The sequence below is a fragment of the Ammospiza nelsoni genome, chromosome 8 (assembly GCF_027579445.1).
Source record: "Ammospiza nelsoni isolate bAmmNel1 chromosome 8, bAmmNel1.pri, whole genome shotgun sequence".
Lineage (NCBI taxonomy): Eukaryota > Metazoa > Chordata > Aves > Passeriformes > Passerellidae > Ammospiza > Ammospiza nelsoni.
In genome coordinates this window covers 30,117,744-30,141,418 of record NC_080640.1, presented here as the reverse complement: position 1 = coordinate 30,141,418, position 23,675 = coordinate 30,117,744, and the positions used below count along the sequence as shown (strand labels likewise).

Here is a 23,675-nt window from a genome sequence, read left to right as displayed (position 1 = left end):
TTTTATTCCCTTTTCCAGCACACAAACTTTTATAGCCCCCAGTAGGAACAAACTCTCCAGTTTCACTGAACTTGGTGTAAAAGACATTCCTTCCCCCAAACCTGCCAGCTATTTCATGTTACATTCCCAGCTTTTGTATTAGGAGAAATTACGAATGCCTTTCCATCTCATTAAATCAAATGCATATTGTAAAGATTAGTGCCCTTGGTATATAGCAAAAAAAAGAAATTTTCAAAATATCAGTGTGTGGCTTAGATTCCTGTGTATTTGATGAGCTTAAGCTAACTCCCTCTATACCACTTCCTTTTTTTTCCCCTAAGTTTACATCTCTCCTCCCCACACTGTCCCAGTGCTGCACCTAAGAGAGGCAGCTGGGATCAGAACCCACACAGAACCCAAACACCCAAGGACAGCAACTGCCCAGAGAGGCTACAGTGATTCTGAGGGAAGAAAACAAGACTGAACATTAAACAGATTTACATTTTAAACTCCATTCTGAAGTCAAACTTTTTGATACAGGTTGAATTTTTACAACAGCATATCCCTGAGAAATAACCACATCTCCACAAGCTCTTCCAATAACAAATTTGAGCTCAGAATTTTTATGTTAACCTATTCAGTATTTCTTAGGGAAAAGCAGCATGAATCACAGAATCCCAGAATGGTTTGGGTTGGAAGGGACCTTGAATACCATCCCATTCCAACTCCCCTGCCATGGGCAGGAACACCTTTAGACCAGGTCAAGACCAAACCCTGACCAATCTGGCCTTGAACACTTGCAGGGATTGGGAAGTGCCTCTATTATCCAGCCCCTGTCACAACATCAGCCACAGTATTTTTTTACTAAGAATTATGAACCAGGAAACATCTGGGATCACCATGAAAATGTACTTTCTGCTTTAGAGAATCTTTAGCAGAAAAATCTTTGTCTTCCTAGCAATTATGCCATCACCTTTTCATGTTAGCTTTCTTGAAGTGTGATAAAAAGCTCTTCATTAAAGCACCTTGCTGGCAGTGGTCCAGTGTTAAGTTTAATAAAGGCAAGCAGCTGAACCAGAGTTTTTAGACCTAGAGGTGAGAAATAGATTTGTAAAGAATTTTTTTAATTTGACAAAGTTCATATAGTCTTGAACATTTGTACATAAACATTGAGATAAAGTGTGTTGACTTAAGAAGGTTATGGAATAGAGATGATGTTGAGGGAGAGATTGAATTAGAAATAAGTTTAAATATGTTTTAAAATACAGCTTTGTTAGAAGATATTTTAGAGCATTAGAACTGTGAAAGATGTAGTAGGACTATGAGGGGAAAAAAAGTAGGTGATTGGTGTTAATAATAATGTGTGGTAAAAGTTAATAGGTTGAAAAACATAAGGTATAACTAGGAAATAGGTTCATTTCTGATGGAATAACATTGAGTTTTATATTTCTTGTGTCTCACTATTGAGACTAATAATAGAATAAAATATTTTTAAATGCTTCTCAGTTACCCTGTTTTTGTAAAAGTTGAAATAATTAACAAAATGGTGTTTCTGTTGTGAGGAAGCAATAACTCAACTATCTGTTGAGCAGTTGGAAGGCCTCAAAGTCCTTTTTGTTCAGTGCTACTGAGAGGAAGCAGGACCCTGAGGAATTGATTCTGCTGCAAGGGAGAAGCAGAGAGACTCCTGCCTGCATCACTGGCTCAGCTCAGAGAGAGACACCAATATTACCTTATTGCACAGCACCAGGTGGGCTCTGGGGACATCACCAGGCACAAAACACCCAAACAACCCAGAGACCTTTGTAAAAGCCTCAAGGCTCTGATCACCCTAATTCTTATAATGATTCAAAACAAGAAGTAAAGAATTTATCTTGAGTTCAACAGCAGTTTCCAGCTATAGATAATATTTCTGTGTTCACCTTCTAAGATGCAGTTAAACTCAAACCATGCAATGCTTTTACTATAAACAGAAATAATACCAGCACCAGGCCACTCCCTGCATACCAGACTTGGATTAACATATTTAAACAATTCCCAAAACTCTATTCCCAAAATTTCTCTCCCCTTCAGTCCTAACCAGAAACTCTAAAACCTCAAAGAGAACCATGGTACCCTCACTGCTCCCCCTGTTTTTTCAGCCTACAAAGACCACTGTTACCCCCACCTCACCCATGGATCTGTCGCCCCCACCTTACAAAGAAATAAGAGAACTCTTTACAAAAGAGAGAGAAATTACTCTATTAGCATTTCAAAAAAGCCATTATCCACCAAAAAAGAAAAAACACATAATTTACAAACTTATTGGTATAGAAATTGAACAAGACACAAACTCTAGTTCAAAAGAAGAGTCTGACCCATCACATCCTGGCCCCATAAATACAAAAGAACCAAATTCAATTCCTCCTACTCCTATCTCAGAAAATAATTCAAAAAGACTAATTAAACTAAGATTAGATGTAATCTCATACAAGACAAAGATTTTAATTCACCATACAGAGAACTCATTATACCAGTTAAATATAAGAATACTATTCCTCAGTAAAAACCTACATCATATTATAATATTAAAGAGTTAACAAAACTAAAGACAACAACTTCAACTCCCCATATTTTAATAATGTAATAAGAAATACATATGATTCTTATTAACCTAACACCTTCAAACTACCATAATATCTCATCCATAATTTTAACAAACTCAAGATATTCTGTCATGTTTAGAATAACAAAAACACCTTAACAAATTAATAGAAAACTATACTGAAAATCCTAATACCCAACTAACAATTAACTAGAGATCCTCCAAATGATAAAGCTAAAAACCAAACTAAATCTCTTTCTAAAACCATAATAAAAGATGTTCAAAATACAACACAAAACTTTTAACTGTACAACATACAAAAGCCCATAAAAACACCTATTCTCTAAAACTAAACCTTACAGTACCCTTTAAAATCACTTCACACAAACAGTTCCAAAACAATATCCTAATAAAAAAACACATCCTCATTTAATTAAAATCCTTTCCTTTTCAAACACAAACAATATAAAAAAGATATTTTAACTACACCAAACCAACTAACAACACCACAGACACTCTCTACTTACAATAAACTAAACACTCCACAACATATTGCAACCATACAAACTAATATACTAAAAAAACTTTAAAATTCCCAAGATTCATTAAAAAATAAAAAAACTATTAAAACTCAAACCAAAATTATTTTTAAAATGTTCAATACTTTATGAGTAAAGGCCATTAAAAACCTATTTTAACTATAAAAAAACTTAGCCATTAAAAAGTTATGAAACACAAAACCAAAAATACCTAATATTTACCCTCAATACAAAAAGAGACATCACACTAATCACTATCACTGTAAACATAAATGAGAAACCTCTATCAATAAACATCAAAAAAACCACACACAACCACATAAAACAAAAACAACTCAATCATAAAAAAAACCAAACAACCCAAACCAAGTACGACTTATAAAATCACCAATCTCCCAAACAACCCCAAATTGTTACCCCCAAAACCACAATATAAACTGACAACTTCCAAATTAACATACTTTTAAAAAAATGTTTATCATTAACTCATACCCACACGAGTAACTAATACTACACAACAAAACCAAAACTTTTTTTCTAAATTTTCAGTTCTTCCAACTATTTTTCCAATCAATTATAACAAAAAACTAATAGTTTCAGCTCTTACTTACTATACTCCAGTAACAATTCAACCAAAACCAGTAATAACTATTTCATTACCAATCAGTAGGGTACCTTTTTACAAATAAAAAGTTCTTTGGTAGTGTTTGAATCACTTTGGAAACTTTCACACCTGCATTTTAATGAGCAATTGTGACAAGAGTGCTGTTTTGGCCAATTTACAAGCCCAGATGCAGCTTTTATACAGTAAGAACTAAACAGCCAGTGCATGGTCTGGGGAAATGTCAGAGCACAGGTTATGTTTGAAAATTGGTGACCTAAGATAGTTATTCACCAAGGACAGCAGAGTAAGAGAAAATATAGTTTTGAAGGACAGTGTATTCGTATGTATTTATTCCTGAAAATATGGAACAAGAAAAGGGCATCATGTGCCGAAAGCCAGCAGCAAATAAAACCTGCAAGGGCTGACACAGACACTGGCAAAGCGTTGCTGACATCTAGTGCCACACCACAGCTTGTCAGCATTCAACATGCACCACAGAAGCACCTATTTCCTTCTAATGCAGAAAGAGAGCTCACAGCTATACTCGAGACAACACTAAAATAAAATGTTACTAGTCAGGACTTTCCCCATTTTGGCAAAGACTGGAAGCATCATTTCACAGCCATGCACTACAAAGGAGCTGCAGTACCACCAGTATGTGGAAATCTTGGCTTCTACAAGATGTTGTCTCACCTGACATTGCTGCAGCATAAAAGCAAGCAGCAGCTTGCTCAGAGTGCTGAATCCTAATTTAGCCTCTGCTTGACCTTCCTCTGCAGGTCCCTACAGGAACACAACAGCCAGGAAGGAGGTGACAAAGTGCAGGCAAACCCTGCCAGATCAAAGCCAGGCTTTTATCACAGCATAAGCCACATATCACATCAGAAGGCTTCAAGTGTCTCTTCTTGTTCTTCAGCCCAGCCTTTTATACCCCTCAATGTTCCTGCCTTGCACCTGTGTGCCCTCTCTACCTTTTCTTGATTGATCAGTGCACCTCAGCACTCCATGGGTCATTGCTTTTGTTATAGATAGATATTGTAATATTGGCTTTTCACAAATATTAAAATGGATATTATATGTGTAGTGGTAAAGCAACTTTGTTATGAAGATATAGTTTTTATTTCTGTTGTTAATAAAGCTTAGACATAGTAGTGAAATAGCTGATATAAGTATGCTTGTGTTAAAATGCCTGGATGGGATAACATTCAATGAACATATGAAGAGGACAATTTCAAAGACATTGGCACCCATCCCCTCACCCATGGAATCATTTGTAAAGACATAACCACACTCCTTTCCTGTCACCAGCACAGAGCCAGCGGCCCCAGGGCTGGGAACAGCCCTCATGCAAAAGGAGAGCTCTGCAGCCTCCAGGTCAGCCTCTGCCAGGACTTTTCCAGTGATTTTAGAAAAAAAAAAAAAAAAAAAAAAAAAAAAAACAACCACAAAACAACCCACACCTCTCAATACATAGTTAATAAGCATTGCGAAACTTGGCACAGGCAGCTATATGCTAACTTTGGTCAGTTTTGGTTTTTAACATCTCAGGTTTTAAATTTAACCATCCCCTCCCCTAATCACCATCTCTGAAACAGCAGTAGCACTCAAAAGCCATGACAATCCATTAATAAAAATTCACATTCACTGTCTATATTTTCTAAGTTTTATCAATTCCCTTTTTTATCAGTTCCAGAGGAAATTGATACCCAGCACAGAAAACAGAGGTGGTCTCATACACTGATGAAAACCACTAAAGCTTGACCAGCAAAGGCACAGGTGAATACTGCATTCAGAGACCTCAGTAATACATTTGAAGCTTGAAGGTGCAGGACTAAGTAAAACTAGTTCATTTTTTATCACTCAAAAATATAACTACCTTCAAATGGCCAACATGCCACCTCTTGAAAGTTTCATTTTGGCTGAGAGAAAAAAAATAATAAAAAGAAGCAGCTGTGCTGAAACACTGAGCTTACAGCTCCCTCCAGAGTTTCTGCTGCTGGAGTCAACTTGGAAACGCTGCTATATTTTCACCAGGAAGAAGAAAATTTCCCAGCCCTTCCCAGCCACTGTGACAATAAAATTCCCACTGCCCCAGATTTCACTGCTGGGATCAAAGCTCCTACTAACACATGTCAGTCACACATTGCACTAAACATGCACCTCTGGGAAAGTGCTCCAGCTTATTAGTAGTAATTAATAATTAGTCCAAAGAGTATTTACCACAAATCCACTGATAGAAGAGCTCTATTACATGGCCACATCTGGGGAGATAACACCATTATGTATAGATTGGTTTCTCTCTAATAGACATTTATAAAGCCAGCAGATAAGCAGCAGCAAACCTGTCTTGGTCAGGTTTAATGCACTGTCTGCAGTATTTATTGAGGCAGAGCAGATCTCCTTATTGTTAGCAATATCTCAGCTGCTGCCTCCAAAGAAAATAGTTGTAGATCTCCCACTGGGGAGAGAAATTCAGAGAGGTTTCCAGCAGTTGTTGTCTATAATATCGTTGTCCATTCAGGGACGTTCTCAGCAGCCCACTCAGGAAACGCCCTTTGTCCTCACCTGTTTGTACCCAACACACAGAGTACGTCCAGCACCACGGGAGCTCCACCAAATACTCTTGACAAGCCAAAATTTTAGCCTTATCTAACCAAATCTCCACTTGAACCTGAATGCTGTACAAAGGACTGACAAGTGTTGTCAGTCCTTTGTTGTCATAATTGGAATGCTGATTTTAAAGACATCCCACACCTGAAACACAAATACACAGCATTTTTGAAAGACTCCTGAAGGATGCAGAGCCCAGCTCATGCATCTGAGTGGGGGGAGAAAAAAATTTAAAAAGGAAAAAAAGAAAAAAGATAAATCATCACTAGCAGCAGTGCCAGAAAGTGTAAGATAACCTGGGAGGCTCCAAGGCCTCCCCACTGTGCTGGCAGGCAGGAAAAATGCAGAAGATACTGTCTGCCCAAACCCTCATTTAGTCTCTGTGTGTAAGAAAGCTGCATGATATATTTCCCATGTTTAGGGTTGCACAAGCCTGAATAGCTGTTAACATGTTTGGAAAGAATGTGCCAGTGGTAGAATTCAAAAGCGTCTCTTGGTGGTGAATTAAGCTCCTGCTGAAAGAAAGACAAGGAAAAAGAAAAAAACCTGAAGCAAGAGAAGAATCTCAAGAGGGTCACTGGAAATGCTGGAACCAGGCAAGTTGAGAGGCACTGAGCCAAAACAGGACCAGAATTTCTGTTACTACACTGTTATGCTGGTGTGCTGCATTGCTATGTAAAACTCCTCGTTTTGTTAGACTTCTTTTATTTCAATGCACTTTTCTTTAAGGGAGAATGCCCAGTTTCCTTTAAATTAATTCCTCCTCTTCAGCCTGCTTCTTTCTTCCTGCCCTTTCTTTAGTTGATTGTCCATTCTGCCTTGGGGTCTATGTAGATATTTTCACTTGAGCAAAGCTAATAAAATTGAGGACTAAAAGCTGAACCTTCCTTTCCTGGTGGCAATAAAATTTTCATTTTAAATACCTCCTGGTTCACTTCTCAGGCTTCCCTGGCTGTCCTGCTGACTGCTCTAACACATAGCACAGCTACCAGGTGAGGTGGAAGCCTTTAAAGCAAAAAAACTCAATAAAAAAGTGAAATCATGGGCATATTCAGGACTTCTGTGTCTTTGCTATTTTCCTAGAGGCACACCAGCCTTTGAAAATCAAACAATTCATCATTTTACCCCTCCAGGCAGAGGTTTAATAGTGTTAACACACTGGTGCTTCTGGTCGTGCCCCAAGCAAGTGGATGTGGAAGCTGAGCTGTGACAAAGCCTGGCTGGTTCAGCCTCCAGCAAGACATCACCATTCTGGGGAGAGACTTGTACCCTCCTTGCTCCAAATGTTGGGCTACCAGTGTTTGAAATGGACCCAAAAAGCTTCCAGGCAGGGTAAGAAGCTGAGAGTTCCAGCTGATTAAATGCCAATGTGTGGTTCCAGTCAGTGGGCTGAATTCTGCAGGAGTGCTGACTGAGGGGAGGTGAAGGGGAAGAGCTGCATCGGACTGTTTTCTTTGTAGCTACTCCTGGTTTCTTTCTTTTTTTGAGAAATAACTTTGCAAAATTAGTACTTGGGCATTTTACCTGTTTGACAGCTTCCCATCTGCTGGCCCAATTTATAGCCACTGAAACTGCTAAAAAATCAAGTTTTTATTACCAGCCACATTGCAGTTTATATAGCTGTGGAAAAATGGGCTGAACTCAGTTCCTCCTTATGCTTTATCAACCAAAAAGTGTGCTCTGACACCAATCCTTTACTGCCATCCAGGGCTACAGGCAATTGGCTGCCCTTCAGACACACTGCACAACACACAGGTGGACTTATCTGCTCTGTTCAAGGTCAAAGAAAGTGGAGAGATGGCCAGAGAAAAATGTGTATATGGCAGGTATTTTATAGTTGTTATTCTAGATTCTGTTTACCCTCAGATCTTATGCTGGTCTAAACCACAAACTACAGTTACATTTAGAGAAGTCTACATTTGGGGATGGCAGGAAGGATGAAAAGTAAAAGCAAAACCAGCAGAGCAGCAACAGGGGATAAGGGAAATATCTGATGTTAAAGGTGAGACTTTTAAACAGCTCTCTAGACCCTCCAGTGTTAAGGAAACTTCCCCGTCTGAGCATCCAGGACCACTCTGACACTCACTCTTGCACAACATGAGCTGGACCAAAGCCCCTTCACAGCTGCACTCCACACTCACACTGGGTTCCCCTATGGGCTCAGACCCAGGTTTTCCACGGCAGACACTCAGACATTTGAATTCTTAAATTTAATGTTGGTGCAACTAACCAAATAACAACTCCAGCCAGTTCCTTTGAGGAGAGACCCCAAAAAAGGAACCCTTGGCTTTTATCCTCTCACAATCTGAGGGCAAAACTCTGGGGTCCTCTGCTCCTGCTGTGTCTCCGAGTGTCCCCTGGCAGGGCCACAGGTGCCCAGGCCCCTCATTACACAGAGGGGCAGCAGGGCAGAGCCCCTGGCCCTGGGCTCCCCCAGAGCTCAGCCTGCAGCTCCCCTCAACCTACCTGCACTGAAAGGATCCTGTAACACCCATTCCCCTCCCACAGCCCAGCCTTTCCTCCACACAGAAGAGGAAAAAAACCAAGCCAAACTGATGAAGCCAGGAGAGCAAAAAATTACTCATTTATGTGTCACATAGGTAGGACTGTAACATCTGGCACCTGCCAGGCATCAGGCCCGCTGTGCACAGAGGCAGTGAACGCAAACCCAAGAGCTGTGCTAGCAGAGACTCACAGCAGGTCTCTGCACTAAGGAACAGGGGGCTTGCTTGTCACACAGGGCCAAATCTCAACAGCCTCAACTCCCTGCCCACCCTTGTCACAGATAAGACAGCCACAATACAGACTGTCACCACACAATTTCAGAAGGTTTTAAGCATTCCCCCATACACAGTAACCCCTTACCTGATCAGAAGGCTTCAGGTGTCTGTCCATACAGAGCAACATCACTCCACTTCAGAAGGCTGCAAGCAACTACCCTTCTTGCTCTTCAGCCCAACCTTTTATCCCCTCATGTTGATGCACTGCACCTGTGTGCCCTCTGCTCCCTGTGTGATTGGTCAGTGCCCCTGGGCTCATTAGTGGCTCATTATCTCATATCACCTGTCCTGCACAGCTGCAGCCCATTGGGGATGAGGCTCAGCCCCAGCCCCACTCCCAATGACCACAAACTCTGTGCCCACACATCCTGGATGGGCTGTCCCTGTGTGGGGGCTCTGTGCAGTTCCCCAGCTCCTCCCCACATGGCATTTCCCCAGTCTGAGGCAGTTCTCAGCTGCATCAGCTCCCTGAGATATTTCACTGTGCACTGTTCAAACACACGTGTGTGTGTGTGAGAAGAGAGACAGTAACCCCAGCCAGGCAACACCCCTGACAAGCGATGTGAGCAGGCAACCAAGGAGTGTGATTCCTTCTTCACTTTAAACCAACAAGGAAATGGGGATTTCTTTACAAGATTCTTCAGTGCATCACCACTATTCATTTTTCAAATCCGCAAAAACCCCAGATCCTCACAATACTGTGGATTTTGAGTTACAGCCTTACCCCATCATTTCTTCCAATTCTGGAGCATGGGAAGGAAGGCTGCACAGAGCCATGGGACAGCACTTAAGACTACTAATGAACACATTTAGAAAGCTTTTTGTAGACAGGCAAGACAACACATTAAAAAAAAAGAAAAAAAATTCCCAACATAATCCCCCCTCCAAACCAAACCAACTTAGAAGTGAAGCACTAAGGCTGTTCCTGCATGCTTTTGGAATTTGGGACCAGATGCTGGATGCAAAAGGACTTGTAATCAACAACATACACAGCCTCTTGTGGTGCTGTTAAGGGTTTTCCAGGATGAGTTTAAAGGATTGTGGAATTTCTTATTTTAGTTTATAGAGATAATTTTTGTATACTCAGCAGGTATTCCCAATAAACAATGGCTGGGACAAAAACATGGTGGTAAAGCAAACCTGGTAAATACAAGGGAAACCCATTACAGAGTGCACAGAAAAAAAGGAGAAATAAAGATGGAAAGAAAGAAGGATTCATCATCAGTGCAGGTAACAGTCAAGTAAATTTTTTCTCAACAATCTTCTTATATTTAAAAGAAAGCAATTATACTTGCAAGTCACTTGCAGAAAATTTTAATAATTTGCCAAATATACAGCTATTAGAATGACCCTAAATATCACTAATAATTGAGTTACAAAAGTTGGTAGATAGCACAGTACAATGTTCTATAAAATAAACATGGGTAACATTAACAATACTCCCTGTGGTCCAGGAATGTCAGAAAATAGCACAAAGAAATTACAAACACATACAGATCAGAGGAGATTGAGGGGCAGCTTTAGACACTTGGATCAAAGAAACTGAGACCAGACTAGACACATTCATTCATCAACATAATGAATGTAGAACTTTAAATCTCAAAACCAATTAACAACACAGCATCAGGTGCAATTTCACATGGTTTTAGCTATGTTCCAGTACAGTTCCCAGAGGATTAAAGTGCCTTAGTGCACTGTAGTTTCATTTAGTCAGGTGCAACACACATTGTGTTTGGAAGTTACTTTCTTTTTTAAAAAGTGACCTATGAAATAACTACTTGAACCCATGTCCATAATTCAAACTAAGGTGTTTTAAAGTTTCTTTGTTCTGACTTTGCTACTAAATGTCATGTAACAAAATAAACCCCAAATCCACAAGGCCCATCTCCACTAAACAAGACCAGAGTAAAAGATATTTATTGAAACATGTTTCCTGTGATACAACCCTTAGTTTGCTTATTTTCCCCTTTCAAACATATTTACCCTTTGGATGACAATTTTCCACTGCAGTTTCCATTTCCAGGTTGCTGTGAACATGAAAACCAGCCAGATTTGGCCCGTGGCTATGATGATGATATTTCCCAGATAAGATCCTGCTTTAACCCAGTGAATAAGCACAGCACATTCTCTCTGTGGGACACCTGGGGATCTGCAGCCTTTGGATCCTCCCTGTAGCCATTCCCTGTGCTACTGCAGGGACTCAGTGTCCTGTTCAGGGCTCCTTAGGAACTCTCACTGCTCTCTGCTGTACCACCTCCTCCTTAAACCCAAACCTCACTGAACTGCTGTGAGGGAAGGCAAACTCCACACAGCTCAGCTGTCACTCACCTTGCCCCCAGAACACCCTCTGCAAGTCACAAGTACAGAACTCACTGAAAGCCTCCAATCCAGTCTCCCATCAGATCGTGCTGCCCTCCAGCTCCCCTCCTGCTCTCCCAGGGGACAGAGTATTCCCACAGCATCTGAGGCAGCTCATGGTGGTTTGCAGTAGTGGCACTTCAAGAAGAGTAATGGGGCATGAGCTTTTTAGGAAATACAAATTTCCATCAGTGATGCCATCTGTGCCAAGGGCACTCAGGGGGGGAAATTGCATGTAGGGAAAAGAAACTGAAAGGAAATTAGGAGGATGAACTAATCCTAACTTGAAACAGCAAGTGTGGATGTGAGTCTGCACTCTTCCAGCATCTTCCTACATTTGATTGTGCTTCACATCATGAAGGAGCAAGTCACTCCAACGATTTCAGGCTCACAATGTGAACACTCCTGCACACCCAATGTGGCCAGCACAGGTGATGCTGTTCCTGCAGAACTGCTGCTCTCACACCTGAGGCCATTTTAAACTCTGCCCAATCCAGATCACATCAAGAGCTCTCTGCAGGTGAGGAACTTTTACTGGAGTTCTAGATTTGTAGCATGTTAACATTACTCACAATATTACATGCACTGAAGTATTTTAAGAACATATGCATTCTGTTAATCAAATTAATGGAAAATAGTGGTTTCCTAATCTACTCAGTACTTTTAAAAGTTCTCCATGAAACTGTGAGATTATGGAAAAGAACATCCTGGTTATACATTACAGTAGAAAAAAACAAAACAGTGCAAGTTTCATCTGAATCACAACTACCAGTAAAGTCTCCAGTTCATAAAACAAATTGATTAAATTATGTGAAGTATTTCATAGTGGTATAGTAACTTCCAATGGAATTTATGCAACAAATTTCACCCATATTCAAAAATACATTTGTAAATGCTTTTCATAAAACTTTATACAACTCAAGTTCCCCTTAGGTAATCCCAAGCACAGTCCTCGCTCCACCTAGGCAGAAGCCTGTATTCATTCTCAGAGTCCACGAGTGACAATGCTGTGTGAGTTCTTTCTCTTTGAGAGTCAGCTCTGCTAAACCCAACTCTTATTGCTTAAAACCATCAGTTTCCTCAGCAGGCCTAGCACCCAGCTACACCTCACCAGGCTGGGGCAGCAACCCACTGTTGTATGGACATAAACACCTACAAGCCTTGTAGCCATTCCTGTAAAGATTTCCATGGGATGGTTGCCTGTCCAGAGAGCGAAAGGGGCGTTGCTGACAGGGAGGGAGATCAGTCATTGAGAGTGCATCAGTTCAGTGACCCATTGTCTCCCTCTTCATCTTCTGATTAATTATATATTCTGTTTAATGATTTCTGTGAATACATGTCCAACTGTAACTGAAAACAACCGGCTCAGACACAACCCTAAAATCTGCAAGAACGGAAGTGTGAATATAAGGCCTCTGCAGGCTCAGACTCACAGCTGGTACTATGCCCAAACATCTCCACAGCAAGCTTTATTCACACAATTTCCAATAAAAAATACTGTTACTTCTCAAGCTACATTTTAAATGATCAGAAATACATTCAGAATAACTACTGGTACAAAAACCATGATAAAATTTTTTTATTCAAAATATTCTGACAGGTTGACAATATTCCAGGCATGTTACAAATACTGCCACAGCCAACAAAACAATCAATACTTAGAGAGCATTCAAACACTGAGGACATGTATCTTAAAGCAGAGACAGGAGAGTGCATGGTACTAAGTGCATACTAATCATTTTCCAATAACTAACTTGAGGAAAATACCTCATTTCTCTGGTACAAAATGGATTAAAACCCAGAAGAGATGAATTAGAGAGGACAAAAATGATGAAGTTAAAATGTTTTTGCCCATACTTTCCTGTAAAACCTTGTAGCTTTATCATACAAGGCCACTACCAGTCTGGACTACTCTAGTGTTGACTATTTAAGGGATAGAACAACAAAATCATAACAGAGAAACCTGTGACAAAGCAAACAAAACCACAAACTCTTTCTAGAAGATGGCTTAAATTAATTCACAGCGAGTTGGGAATATATTAACTATAAGGTACAAGAGAAATACCAGGTAGGAAAAAAGCTCCTTTTTTCCTGGTACTTTCCCCCTCACACTTCACTGTATTTCACATAAAAATTTTAACACACTGGTCTCACCCTTCCTGCAAGCCCCTTTTTCCATGTTTCTAAAACATCATGTTACTGAAAGGTTGGTGTCATTCTTGAATGCATTGGCCAAACATGAGTTCTAAAGTTTAAACAATGTAATTCTACACATAGTAATACCCTGTTTCTCCCAATTAACCCAAGTTCTCAAATAGAGCTAAAAATTCAGCTTTATTTAAAACAGCATATCTGCTTGAAAAAAGTATGAATCTCTTTGTCATGTAGAAAACAGATGTCCAATGAAGAACTTGTCAAGATGTGAACACAGCTGAGTGCATAGTGCAGAACATCATACAGAGAGAGCAGCAAGGCCACAGGGTCACTAAGTCCACATGAAAAAGATGTATGTTTCCAATGACCAAATCCATTCTAAAACATTTTTGTCCTGGAAATGCTTTAAGCATTAAAATCTTGCTCTAGGGATGGCAGGACTCCTCCATTCCCACTTTTCATAGAGCTCACTGTAACATGCATGGCAGCACAGCCACCTACACAGCATACAGAAGAGACACACCAAAATTGCTTTGGATACATCATCCTGACCTCAAGTATTCCATACAAATGCTGAATTTTTCTTGTGAAAAGGAAGGAAATGGGAGAGCTTTCAAAAGACACAGCTTGCCTGTGTGTCATTAAGGAAACCTGCAGTTTGGAGCCCAGGATGGAGAGCCACAGCTCCTCTGGCACGAGCAGTGGCACAGCTGGTGGCTTCAGGGCTGAAGGATCTCACAGGAGGCTCCTCTGCCTCTATTGCTCGAGGTTCCATCAGTGCTCCCCAGCAGCAGAAGCATCAAACACTCACTGCACAAATGCAAGTGGCTTACAGCCAGCAGAGCTCTGCACGCTCACCCAAAACACTTCTGTCCCCATTGCACTGGTTTGCTTTTTAAAGCAATGTTGTTGGAGAAGGGCCACAAGAACAACAGTGAGACATTTTCCTTAATCACAGCATCAGACACTTCATTAACAGACTGACATAATCTCCTAAACCAAATCAACTCCTGGAACATCTTGCATTTGCCTTCTTTTGCTCCTTCCTAGGAACAAAGAGTTTCTCTGGAAGTTGTGCAGTTTAAGCCTGTTATGGTATTGTACTCCAGCATTTCCTTAGCACCTCAACACAAATTATACGGTAGCTCATCTGTGGTGAACATCAGCTACACACATCCACGAAGGGGGAAGGGCTGAAAGAACAACAATATTGTCCCATGACATGGAAAAGCACTTTGGGATGCACTGGCTTCAGGTGAGACTGCTGACTCAGAATGGGATTTCTCTCCAAGCAGAGTTACTCCAGTTATTCAAATACAGTAAACACAAGGGCAGGACTGAGGACATCAATCCTGCACCTTACAACTTTCAGTCTATTTTCTAAACACCTCTTAATGGAGATGTGGCTCAGTGTCAAGGCTAAATGGGCAAAAATGTCATCTATGCTAAAGTCATTAGAGGAACTAACATAACCCTTGCTTCTGGTAGTCCTTGGACTTAAGCCCACCACATACATTTCATTCTATTAGTTTACCTATCCCGCTTTATCTCAAGCATCTTCATCCTTTCACACTTTCTATGTAACTATCAATATTTTTCCTGAGTGAAATTATAAAAAGTTAAACCCTTCTACCAAAAGTACAAAGACAAATAAAATATAGAACAATACAAACCCAGTTATACAGCATTACAAGTGCAGAAATTCTTCATGTTGTTGCTCTTTATCATTGGCCCCCAATAAAAAACATAGCAAAGAATTTAGTTATCCAAAATATTTTGCAGTACTGTGATGAGATTCTTCAGCCCATAAATATAGCCCTCATCCTTTGTGTTGCTGGGAAACACGTGAGCAAAATCGATCATTCGCACCTCGACCTTTGCGCTTTCCTTGGGCTCTGCTGGCATGTGATAGAAAACTTTTTCCAGTTGGGGTAGAACATTTCCATTCAGGTGCTCCTGTGTGATGCATGTGCTGCTTTTCCACACATTGTCTTGCTCTGAGTCCTCAACTTTTAGCGAGAGCTGGCTGTGGTGCCTCTTGGAGCACGACTTTTTGTGAAGTGCATAAAATTTAGACAAGCCTTTACCTACAGAGGCTTCAATTTTTCCATTCTCTGTAGAATTTATTACATGAATATTATTATTATACTCCAACACATCTCCACCTGACAAGAGGCCTTTGGGTACTCTTCTCTTCTCTGCCAAGGTGACATCACTCAGCCTCACGGTTGTTGCTTGGCATGAGCCCTCATACACAAACAGCAGTGAGCTTGCGTAGAAGTTGAGCTGTGTCTGGCCCTCAAACCACTCCAGAATCTTTTCTACCTTCTGAATGCTGGCAGCTACCACATCTTTTCTCAAGCAGTACCCACTGTGGAAAAACTTGGAGATCCCTGCAAGAAATACACACATATTGGAATTACTTTCACTTCTGAACAGAAAACAGATGAATTTTTTGTCTTTTGGGATGAGAATAGTTCTTATTTGAAGGAATGGACACAATTTAGGGAATTTCTCTTCAGGCAATTACTAACTAAATGCAAAGTGAACCTAGGAACTCTGACACCTTCAGTCACTGCACTGCTGTTACAGCCAACTGCACACAATTTAAGGCTGGCAGGCAGTTCAAACACTACAGGGAACAGCCAAAGACCCATCTGAGGATCTTTGAGGACAAAAAAGGACTCTTAAAACAGGAACACCCAGAATAGTAGTTTTTCCACACAGCTTTATAAATCAGTATTTAAATGAAAAGATCCAAGCACACCCCAATTCCCTTACTTACCATCCTTTACTGTTTCCTTGGTCAAGTTCCTTCCATAGTGCTGGTTTTGTGTCTCATAGCTGTCTGAAGACACATGGTACACCTGAAAGAGGCAAGAAGGGGACTCCCTATGTATTTTGAATCACCAGGATTTCTGCAGAGCAAGAGACACCTCAAAGGCCACAAAACATTTAGCCCTCACAGTTTTTAAGTTTCTTGCAGTGCCCAGCAAAAAAAAAAAGTGCTCTCCAAAACTCTCCCTTCATCCCTTGGGCTCCAAGCTACAGCTTTCCTGTGCTAGGGACATCCTGGTGGTGGCAAAAAGCAATGTACCCTTTACAAGGAACTCTTTATGGTTTTGGAAATCACAGCTGAGACCTAAAACTATCAGTCCTATCTGCGTTACTATAGATGTTAAATCAGTGAGACAACAAAGCAAAAATTTCAATGCAATTATTCTGAGTTCTTAAAGTTATAAAACTATTTTAAAACAGAAAAGAAAGAAAAATAAAAAGTAGAAGAAAAGCAAAACAGTAAGAATTACTGTATGTGACCACCAAGGCCCACCTCCCTAAGACACATCTGCCACTGTCAGCACAAATGAGGCTGCACTAAATAAATGGCAGCAGCCAGGCAAAAGCTGGTTCCAGCATCAACAGCAGTACTTCAGCTCTCATCTGAAAGGGAGGCAGCTCACACGGGGACAGTTTTGTCCATATCAGGAATTGTACAAGCTTAAGAACTTAATTCAAAACTGCCTCACATATAGACATATTTTCTCTCACACTGAATTATTTCCATAGCAGAAATGTGCGAGGCAGCAAGGCCCAAGTATAATTTGTTTATGAGAGTGCAGACAATTTTTATTTGCAGAAATAATGGTGTTACCAAGCAGGCAGTTGTCTCTGGCAGGAAATTGGTGCTTGGCACTTGTTCAGACCACCCATCCCTGTGGCATCCTCCCCATGCACAGCCCTGCCCTCCCTTCCCTGCTGTAAACAGAGAGGATCCCACTGGATGAGTCTGGGCACACTGCTGAGGTGCCTGCTCCTCATCCCTCCTCTGGGGCCTTATTCTTGCTGAAGCCAACCAGTAAAGTCCTCAACACTGAAGCAGCAGCAATAAAAAGAAATATTACAGGAATATTAAATTAAAAAAAAATTGAATTCCCTGTTTTCTCTATAGCCCACCACCTCGAAATGTCTCTTCCCCATCCAAACAACAATAAAATTGATCACACAGATCCCCACCTCCTGTTCTGGGAAGAACACTCTCAAATAGCTTTTATTTTGACAAAAAGATTGATTTTAAGTCTCCAGCCATGAACTGAAGGGGCTGTAAACAGTCCTCATTATTCTAAAAAAATAAAGAGCTGTAATTCTAAATGTTTGAATTCAGTAGCAGAGACACTTCACACTGTTATGATACTTGGAGAAACTGAGGCCTCCATGTCTATGGAATGAAGAAGGCCACAGCAGAGATGAGTTATTCTAAAACTGCATCTGAAAAATGTGATTTTGGGTTCACAAGAACAATAATGTTTCTCCACATAGTTTTTGCTGGGTTTTTTTCCAAAGCACATGAAAAAAGTACCAGCATACAACACAGATACTCAAAGATTACTTATGTAAATACTTCAGGCACCAGAGTAACCTTCAAAAACATACCAAAAGTTTCAAAACTTTTTACAGAGCCACAAGTCAAAGGCAGTGAAATAAAGAATAATATTGCTTAGGAAGAGAATCAAGAGTCTGAAGACTAAATTTAAGTTTTCACTAATTGTGCCTTCATTTTAATGATATTAAGTGTTGTCATCCAGCTGGACTAGGGGCAGCTTTCAGCAGACATCAGCACTGCAGCAGTACCCAACCAAATCTTGTTTACCAGAACCTTCCTTATCTCTTCCTGTAGGAGCTGCAGCTTTTCTGACATGGGCACCAGCTCAAACAAGCTGATCAAAATCTGCAAGCTCATTCTGTTTTCCAAAGAAACGCTGGAGCAGCACATCAGACCCTGTGTTTCTGAGCTGGGCTTCCCAAGAAGGCACCTCACCTCATAATTTAACAAAACCATTCCCCAGATGTCTTTTTATATAGCTGACAGACAGATGCTGCATTAACAGCACATTTTTAACTATACAAAGCAGTCAGAGACATAGCACCAAGTCCCAGGGCCACAGGATGAGTGTAAGGTATGTGTTTAATTAACTGCCTTGTGCACTCAGAAGGCACTGGGTCACCCAGAGGCTTGGCTGCAGCCAGGGGCACTGAGGGACAGCAGATGTGCATCATCACAAAAACCTCCTCTGACCAGCACCTTGAGAGTTTGCACAGCTGCAGGAAGAGACTGGCTAAACATTCCTGGAAAACCTCACTCAAATACAGCTACATCACACCCCATTCTCAAAGCCAAGCTCAAACAGAAACCATCTCTGACCAGCCCTTGCTCCACCCTCACCCAGCCAAACACAGAGTGGCTGTGCTGGAGGAGCAGGAGGCTAAAATCAACTTCCTGACTGACCTCTTGCTCTACTGTGCTTTTGTACACATGGCCACCACCCATCATCTGCTATTAACCCTTCCCAAAATGACACTGTGCCTCTGAATCAAGCTTTTCCTGCATCCCTGTTGTTGCAGCTGTCTGTACTGGCCCATTTCTGTCAGAACAACAAGTCAAGCCAGATCTGTAACCTTAACAGCAGCCAAATGATTAGACAGGGAAATCTCATTTCTTGTCCACCTGCGACAGCTTGTTATGTGTTTGCTCTGTATCCACTGGCAGGTCTCCTGAAGGGTGCAGGACAAAGAAAACTCCTTCTATGAGCTGCCACACACTGCCTTCAAGAAACTCCTGCTTCATCAGTCATTTTTATATATTCTTACTATGCAAGATCACAGCTGCTGTCAGTACCCAGCTGCTACCAAAGCTGGAGCCACAAGCTGAAACTGGGGTAAGCAGGTGGCACCCCACCTCACCTAGGCACATCCCAGAGCAGCATCCATCCCCTAGGCACATCCCAGAGCAGCATCCATCCCCCAGCTCTGCAGGGACCCTCCTGTGCCAGGCCAAGACCCACAGCCATGCCTGGGCACCTTCTGCCTGTGCCCTATGACTGTACCAATATAAATACAAGTTTCCTTCATGCTCAAGTAACCCAGGTTTCTCTGCAGGCCCTTCATCCTGCCATGGTGCAAGACTTAAAGAGTTTCAACAAGCCTCATTTTTTCTTTTCAAAAAGAAAGTAAAGCAAGGATTTGAAGAAAAAATAACAAAGGGAGAAATTTTGTTAAAAAACATTCTCTTTTTTGATATGTCTACTTTATAGCAATGCTCTCAAATTACCACTGCTGCTGAGAGCGTGCCCCATTGTCCAAATCCATTTATCTAAATATCTCCTATTCTCTTCTCCTATTTATCTAAACATTCCCTAATTTTTACTTTTTTTTAGCTTGATTTGTTGTAGCTAGACCTAGGCCACAGGTGATGACAGTGCACACATCCCTGCTCCCTTGAAAATGCAGCACAAGAAGGCTGCATCCCTGCTCCCTCATTTCCAAGACTATACTTTGATATTTCTCTGCCCATTTTGCTTCTTTACTCCTCTGGACTGTTTTGACTGAGTGCTTCACATGACTAATTTCACCCCCAATGCTCTGACAGTCAATATACAGTTTTAGTCAAGTCCTTACATAAATAAGTTGTAGAATGAAATTAGGCTGAAATTTATCCAGTGGAAAAGCAGACTATTAATCTGCTAAATAAAAGAAACTACAACACTGCAATTAAATCATGAACCATCTTTAAAATAGCTTAATACAGTAATTTTAGACTCCCAGAACTTCCATGAAGCATCTCATTAGAATAAATTTCTTTTATGTAATAAAAGACCACCTGCTCCAGCTTGGAAGATTTTTTTTCAGGGCTTTTGGTTGGTTTCTTTGGCTTAGGGTTTCATTTAATTATTTATTTATTGTTTCATGGATTTTTTTTTGTTTGTTTTCTTTTAGGTTTTGTTTTGCTTTGTCTTCCTGTTCCCTTAAACATCAAAGCTTGAATTAGACTTACAAATGTAAAAAAACCCGTTCTGGTAATTTTTCAGTCTAGAAGAATCTGAACAGTAAATGCAAAATTTAATATTTTTGACTTCCCTCCTAAATCTTGTTACTAGCAGATCAGAGCTTGTGAAAATTACCATGATACTAGAAAGAGTTCATAAAAACCTCATAAAATAGAGTCAATTACAGTCTATTTCTGCAGGAAAATATCCTGCAGAATCATGTGCTGTAGATTAGAAAATTCACTTGTAAAACCAGTTTTGATTATTATACATTACTGCCTGCATGTTCATGGGCACTAACAATAGAAGTCAATGATGGATTATAATGTTAAAATTACATAATCACCAGTTTGTGCTTTAAAAAAGCATTTCAGAAATATTTTGGAGTAAGTGAGATTGCAATCGATGCCTGGAAACAAAAGGAAATCTGCAGGATCTGGGAACTGTGGATTCCAAAGGGCTGTGAATGTGAAATGAGAGCACAGCCCACACATTGTGCTCACACTCAGCAGCAGGCAGAATGCTCTGTATTTAACATTGCCTGTGCTGTGAAGAGATCTCTTACCTGTTTGCATGTGTGCTATTGAAACCATATTGCAATTTGTATTTTTGCCATTGCCACAGTATCTGAGACTTCCAACTTCTTTATAAACTCTAACTACTTCCATAACAAACCATGTCCATTCTGACAGAATCCCAGAATGATCTGGTTTCAAAGCTGCAATCCCCTGCCATGGGCAGGGACATGTTTCACCAAACCAGGCTGCTCCATGTCCTGTCCAACCTGGCCTTGGACACTTCAGGGATCCAGGGTTAAACTTCAGGGATCCAGTGGTTAAAAAAAGGAACTTCTCCACTAGGTACAGAATTGTGCTTTTAAACAATGTTATTAAAATAACTGTGCTTCCTAAATGTGTCTCCATGCATTTATTCTGTCTATTCAATGTGTTAAGCTAAATACAGATCACATGCCAGAAGTGTGTACATAAATTAATGCTGGGCTAGACAGGAGACTCCTATTTTTAAGGACACAACACATATTTTATATATGAACAGATGACTGCTTGTTTACCAGTGCATAAGAAAAAGCTGTTTCAATAGCCTTTTGGGTAAAAATACACTGTAAATAGCTTTTGGGCTAAAACCCTCACCTATAACACTTTTTTGCTTGTATCTCTTCATGACAACTTATACAATGGGTGCTTTAGAAAAAGCTCACCTACAGTCTCTGTTTTTCCTGGCCCTCTCCTTATTGGCCTTGTAAAAATTTACCCCACAAGCCTACCTCCCTGGTAAAAAAACACTGAAAAAAGGAGAGATTAAAACCAAACCTCTGTACTTCTTTGCTACATCATGTTTTGTCCAGTGAACAGGAACAACCTTCATCCAGCCATGAGCTGTTCTGGGCTGTATATAATCTGTGCAGGAGTGTTTTATAATATAGCCAGAATGTTGCAAAAGTAAAGCAAGCACAGAGGACACCCCACAACCAAGAGGCAGAAAACATGCCTTGTGAATTCAGACTTTACCAAGTGCTGTGTGAGGGCAGGAGAAACCTTTTCAGTTCTCTTTGGAAAACAACTTCCAAGATGTAATTGGGTGCCAAAGGCAAAAATCCAAATCTCATCTAGTTAAACACTGGATGGAAAACTGCACTACTTGGGAGAATCATCATTACACATCCAGTCTGAATTAGGGGATTGAAAAAAATTCTGCAGGACAAAGGCACAAATGAGTGACAATGTCAGAAACAATAGTCACAAGCATGCCACAGAAGCAATCAATCATTCCTTTTGCACTGTCATGAAACATAGGACATGAAGTACATTGTTTTACCAATGAGATAAGAAAGGTCACATAATGACATCAACCAAATCCAAAGCTATAATCTCTAACCTTCCTTTTCCATCCAAACTGTTTGGCTGTTTTTTGATTTAACTCCCACATTCTTGCTCACAGGCTTATGTAATTACTACTCAGGACCACTATAATTTATATAGCAGCTTATCTCAAGGCAGACTGAAGGGCTGGGAGGCTGGGCAGCTCTGCACAAAACATTACAGAGATATTAGAATTATCTGAACAATGGTGCAATCTGGCTGCTGGTGCTATTGAACAGCAAAGGGGAAGCTGATCAAAGTCTCCAGCCATTTATGCTGCACAGCTTGAGGAGCCCTGGCTTTGTGTATGAGAAGAACAACAAAAATCCCACATCAAAAAGAAAACTATTCCTGTACCTATCATTGCAGAAAAAACTACTTTTGAATTCCATCAGTGACATCAACACATTTCTCTTACTGAGCCACAAATGTTCTGTACAGCTTTTCTTTACATTGAAGTTTTAAAGTAGCCAATACACACATATTGACTCTTAGTATTTCTAAGAATACTAAGAATTAATAGGGATGTCTCCATGTCCAACTAACCTTCCCCTGACAGCTGCTCCTTGAGTGTGTAAATATCAAAAGAAGTTTGCTTCTGATGGAAAAACTTTTAAAATGTAAAACGTAAGCAGCTGTTCATGGCTATATGCATCACCTCTGAGAGCTTACTTACTCTTCCTTAGACAGAAAAAATATTTAATATTGTTTTTATTTAAAAGTAGAGTATAAAGATGAAAAATGTGGAGGATACAGCTCATTACTGAATTATTAGAAAGACTGGTTCAGTATACAGATCTCTGATATAAGCCTGAAAGAACATAAACACACAAAAATCTGCTTAATAATTTTAAATATCTGTTGTGGTGGTGAAGAATGAATTGCAACTACATTCAATTTTAAAAACTGAATATTAGCCCATCTCTTGTACACATTTACAGTGCCCAGGTTGCAAATAGCTTGTCCTAATGGACACAGCCAAGTTAAAGAATGGTTTAGGGCAGTGCTTTGGAACTGATTCCACAGCTGATACCAGCACTACCCAGACATTCAGGTGACACTGTATTTATGTACAGCTCAAGAGGATTGCTGTTTGCTAGGAACACCAGTTGCTGTACCTGGTGTGGGACAAGAGGAGAATAAACTACAAGTGGAGACAAAACAATTCCTTACCCTCATTCCAAGAACCAAAAAGCCAATCTCTTCCATCAGAGGGTACTTGCTGACCTGCTGCTGTATCTTCTCTGCTGAAGCATAGGGATCATAACTTTTCTGACCTATTTTCACATCCATTATGCAGGGCTTGTTAAACTTACGGGTCACATCTTCCAGTTTTAGATATGTATCTGTCAAAAAAACAAAACTT

General features: G+C 40.4%; 1 protein-coding gene and 1 long non-coding RNA gene across 4 annotated transcripts in view; both read right to left on the bottom strand.

Annotated features, from left to right (window-relative positions):
- LOC132076382 (uncharacterized) overlaps window positions 1–9,244 on the bottom strand; it is a 55,809-nt gene extending 46,565 nt beyond the window's left edge. Inside the window, exon 1 of one of the 2 annotated variants that reach the window (XR_009418902.1) lies at window positions 9,182–9,244. This is a non-coding gene — a long non-coding RNA (uncharacterized LOC132076382). The remainder of the gene's footprint in view (window positions 1–9,181) is intronic. The other variant, XR_009418901.1, reaches the window with a different exon arrangement.
- Window positions 9,245–10,394: 1,150 nt separating this feature from the next.
- The window catches only part of IPMK (inositol polyphosphate multikinase), a 33,460-nt gene continuing 20,179 nt past the window's right edge, over window positions 10,395–23,675 (bottom strand). For both annotated transcript variants that reach the window (XM_059476893.1, XM_059476894.1), the window contains exons 4-6: window positions 23,483–23,655; window positions 16,394–16,475; window positions 10,395–16,001 (exon numbers count right to left, since the gene is read on the bottom strand). In XM_059476893.1, coding sequence (XP_059332876.1) covers window positions 15,367–16,001; window positions 16,394–16,475; window positions 23,483–23,655 — 890 coding nt within the window. In that variant the 3' untranslated portion in view covers window positions 10,395–15,366. The remainder of the gene's footprint in view (window positions 16,002–16,393; window positions 16,476–23,482; window positions 23,656–23,675) is intronic.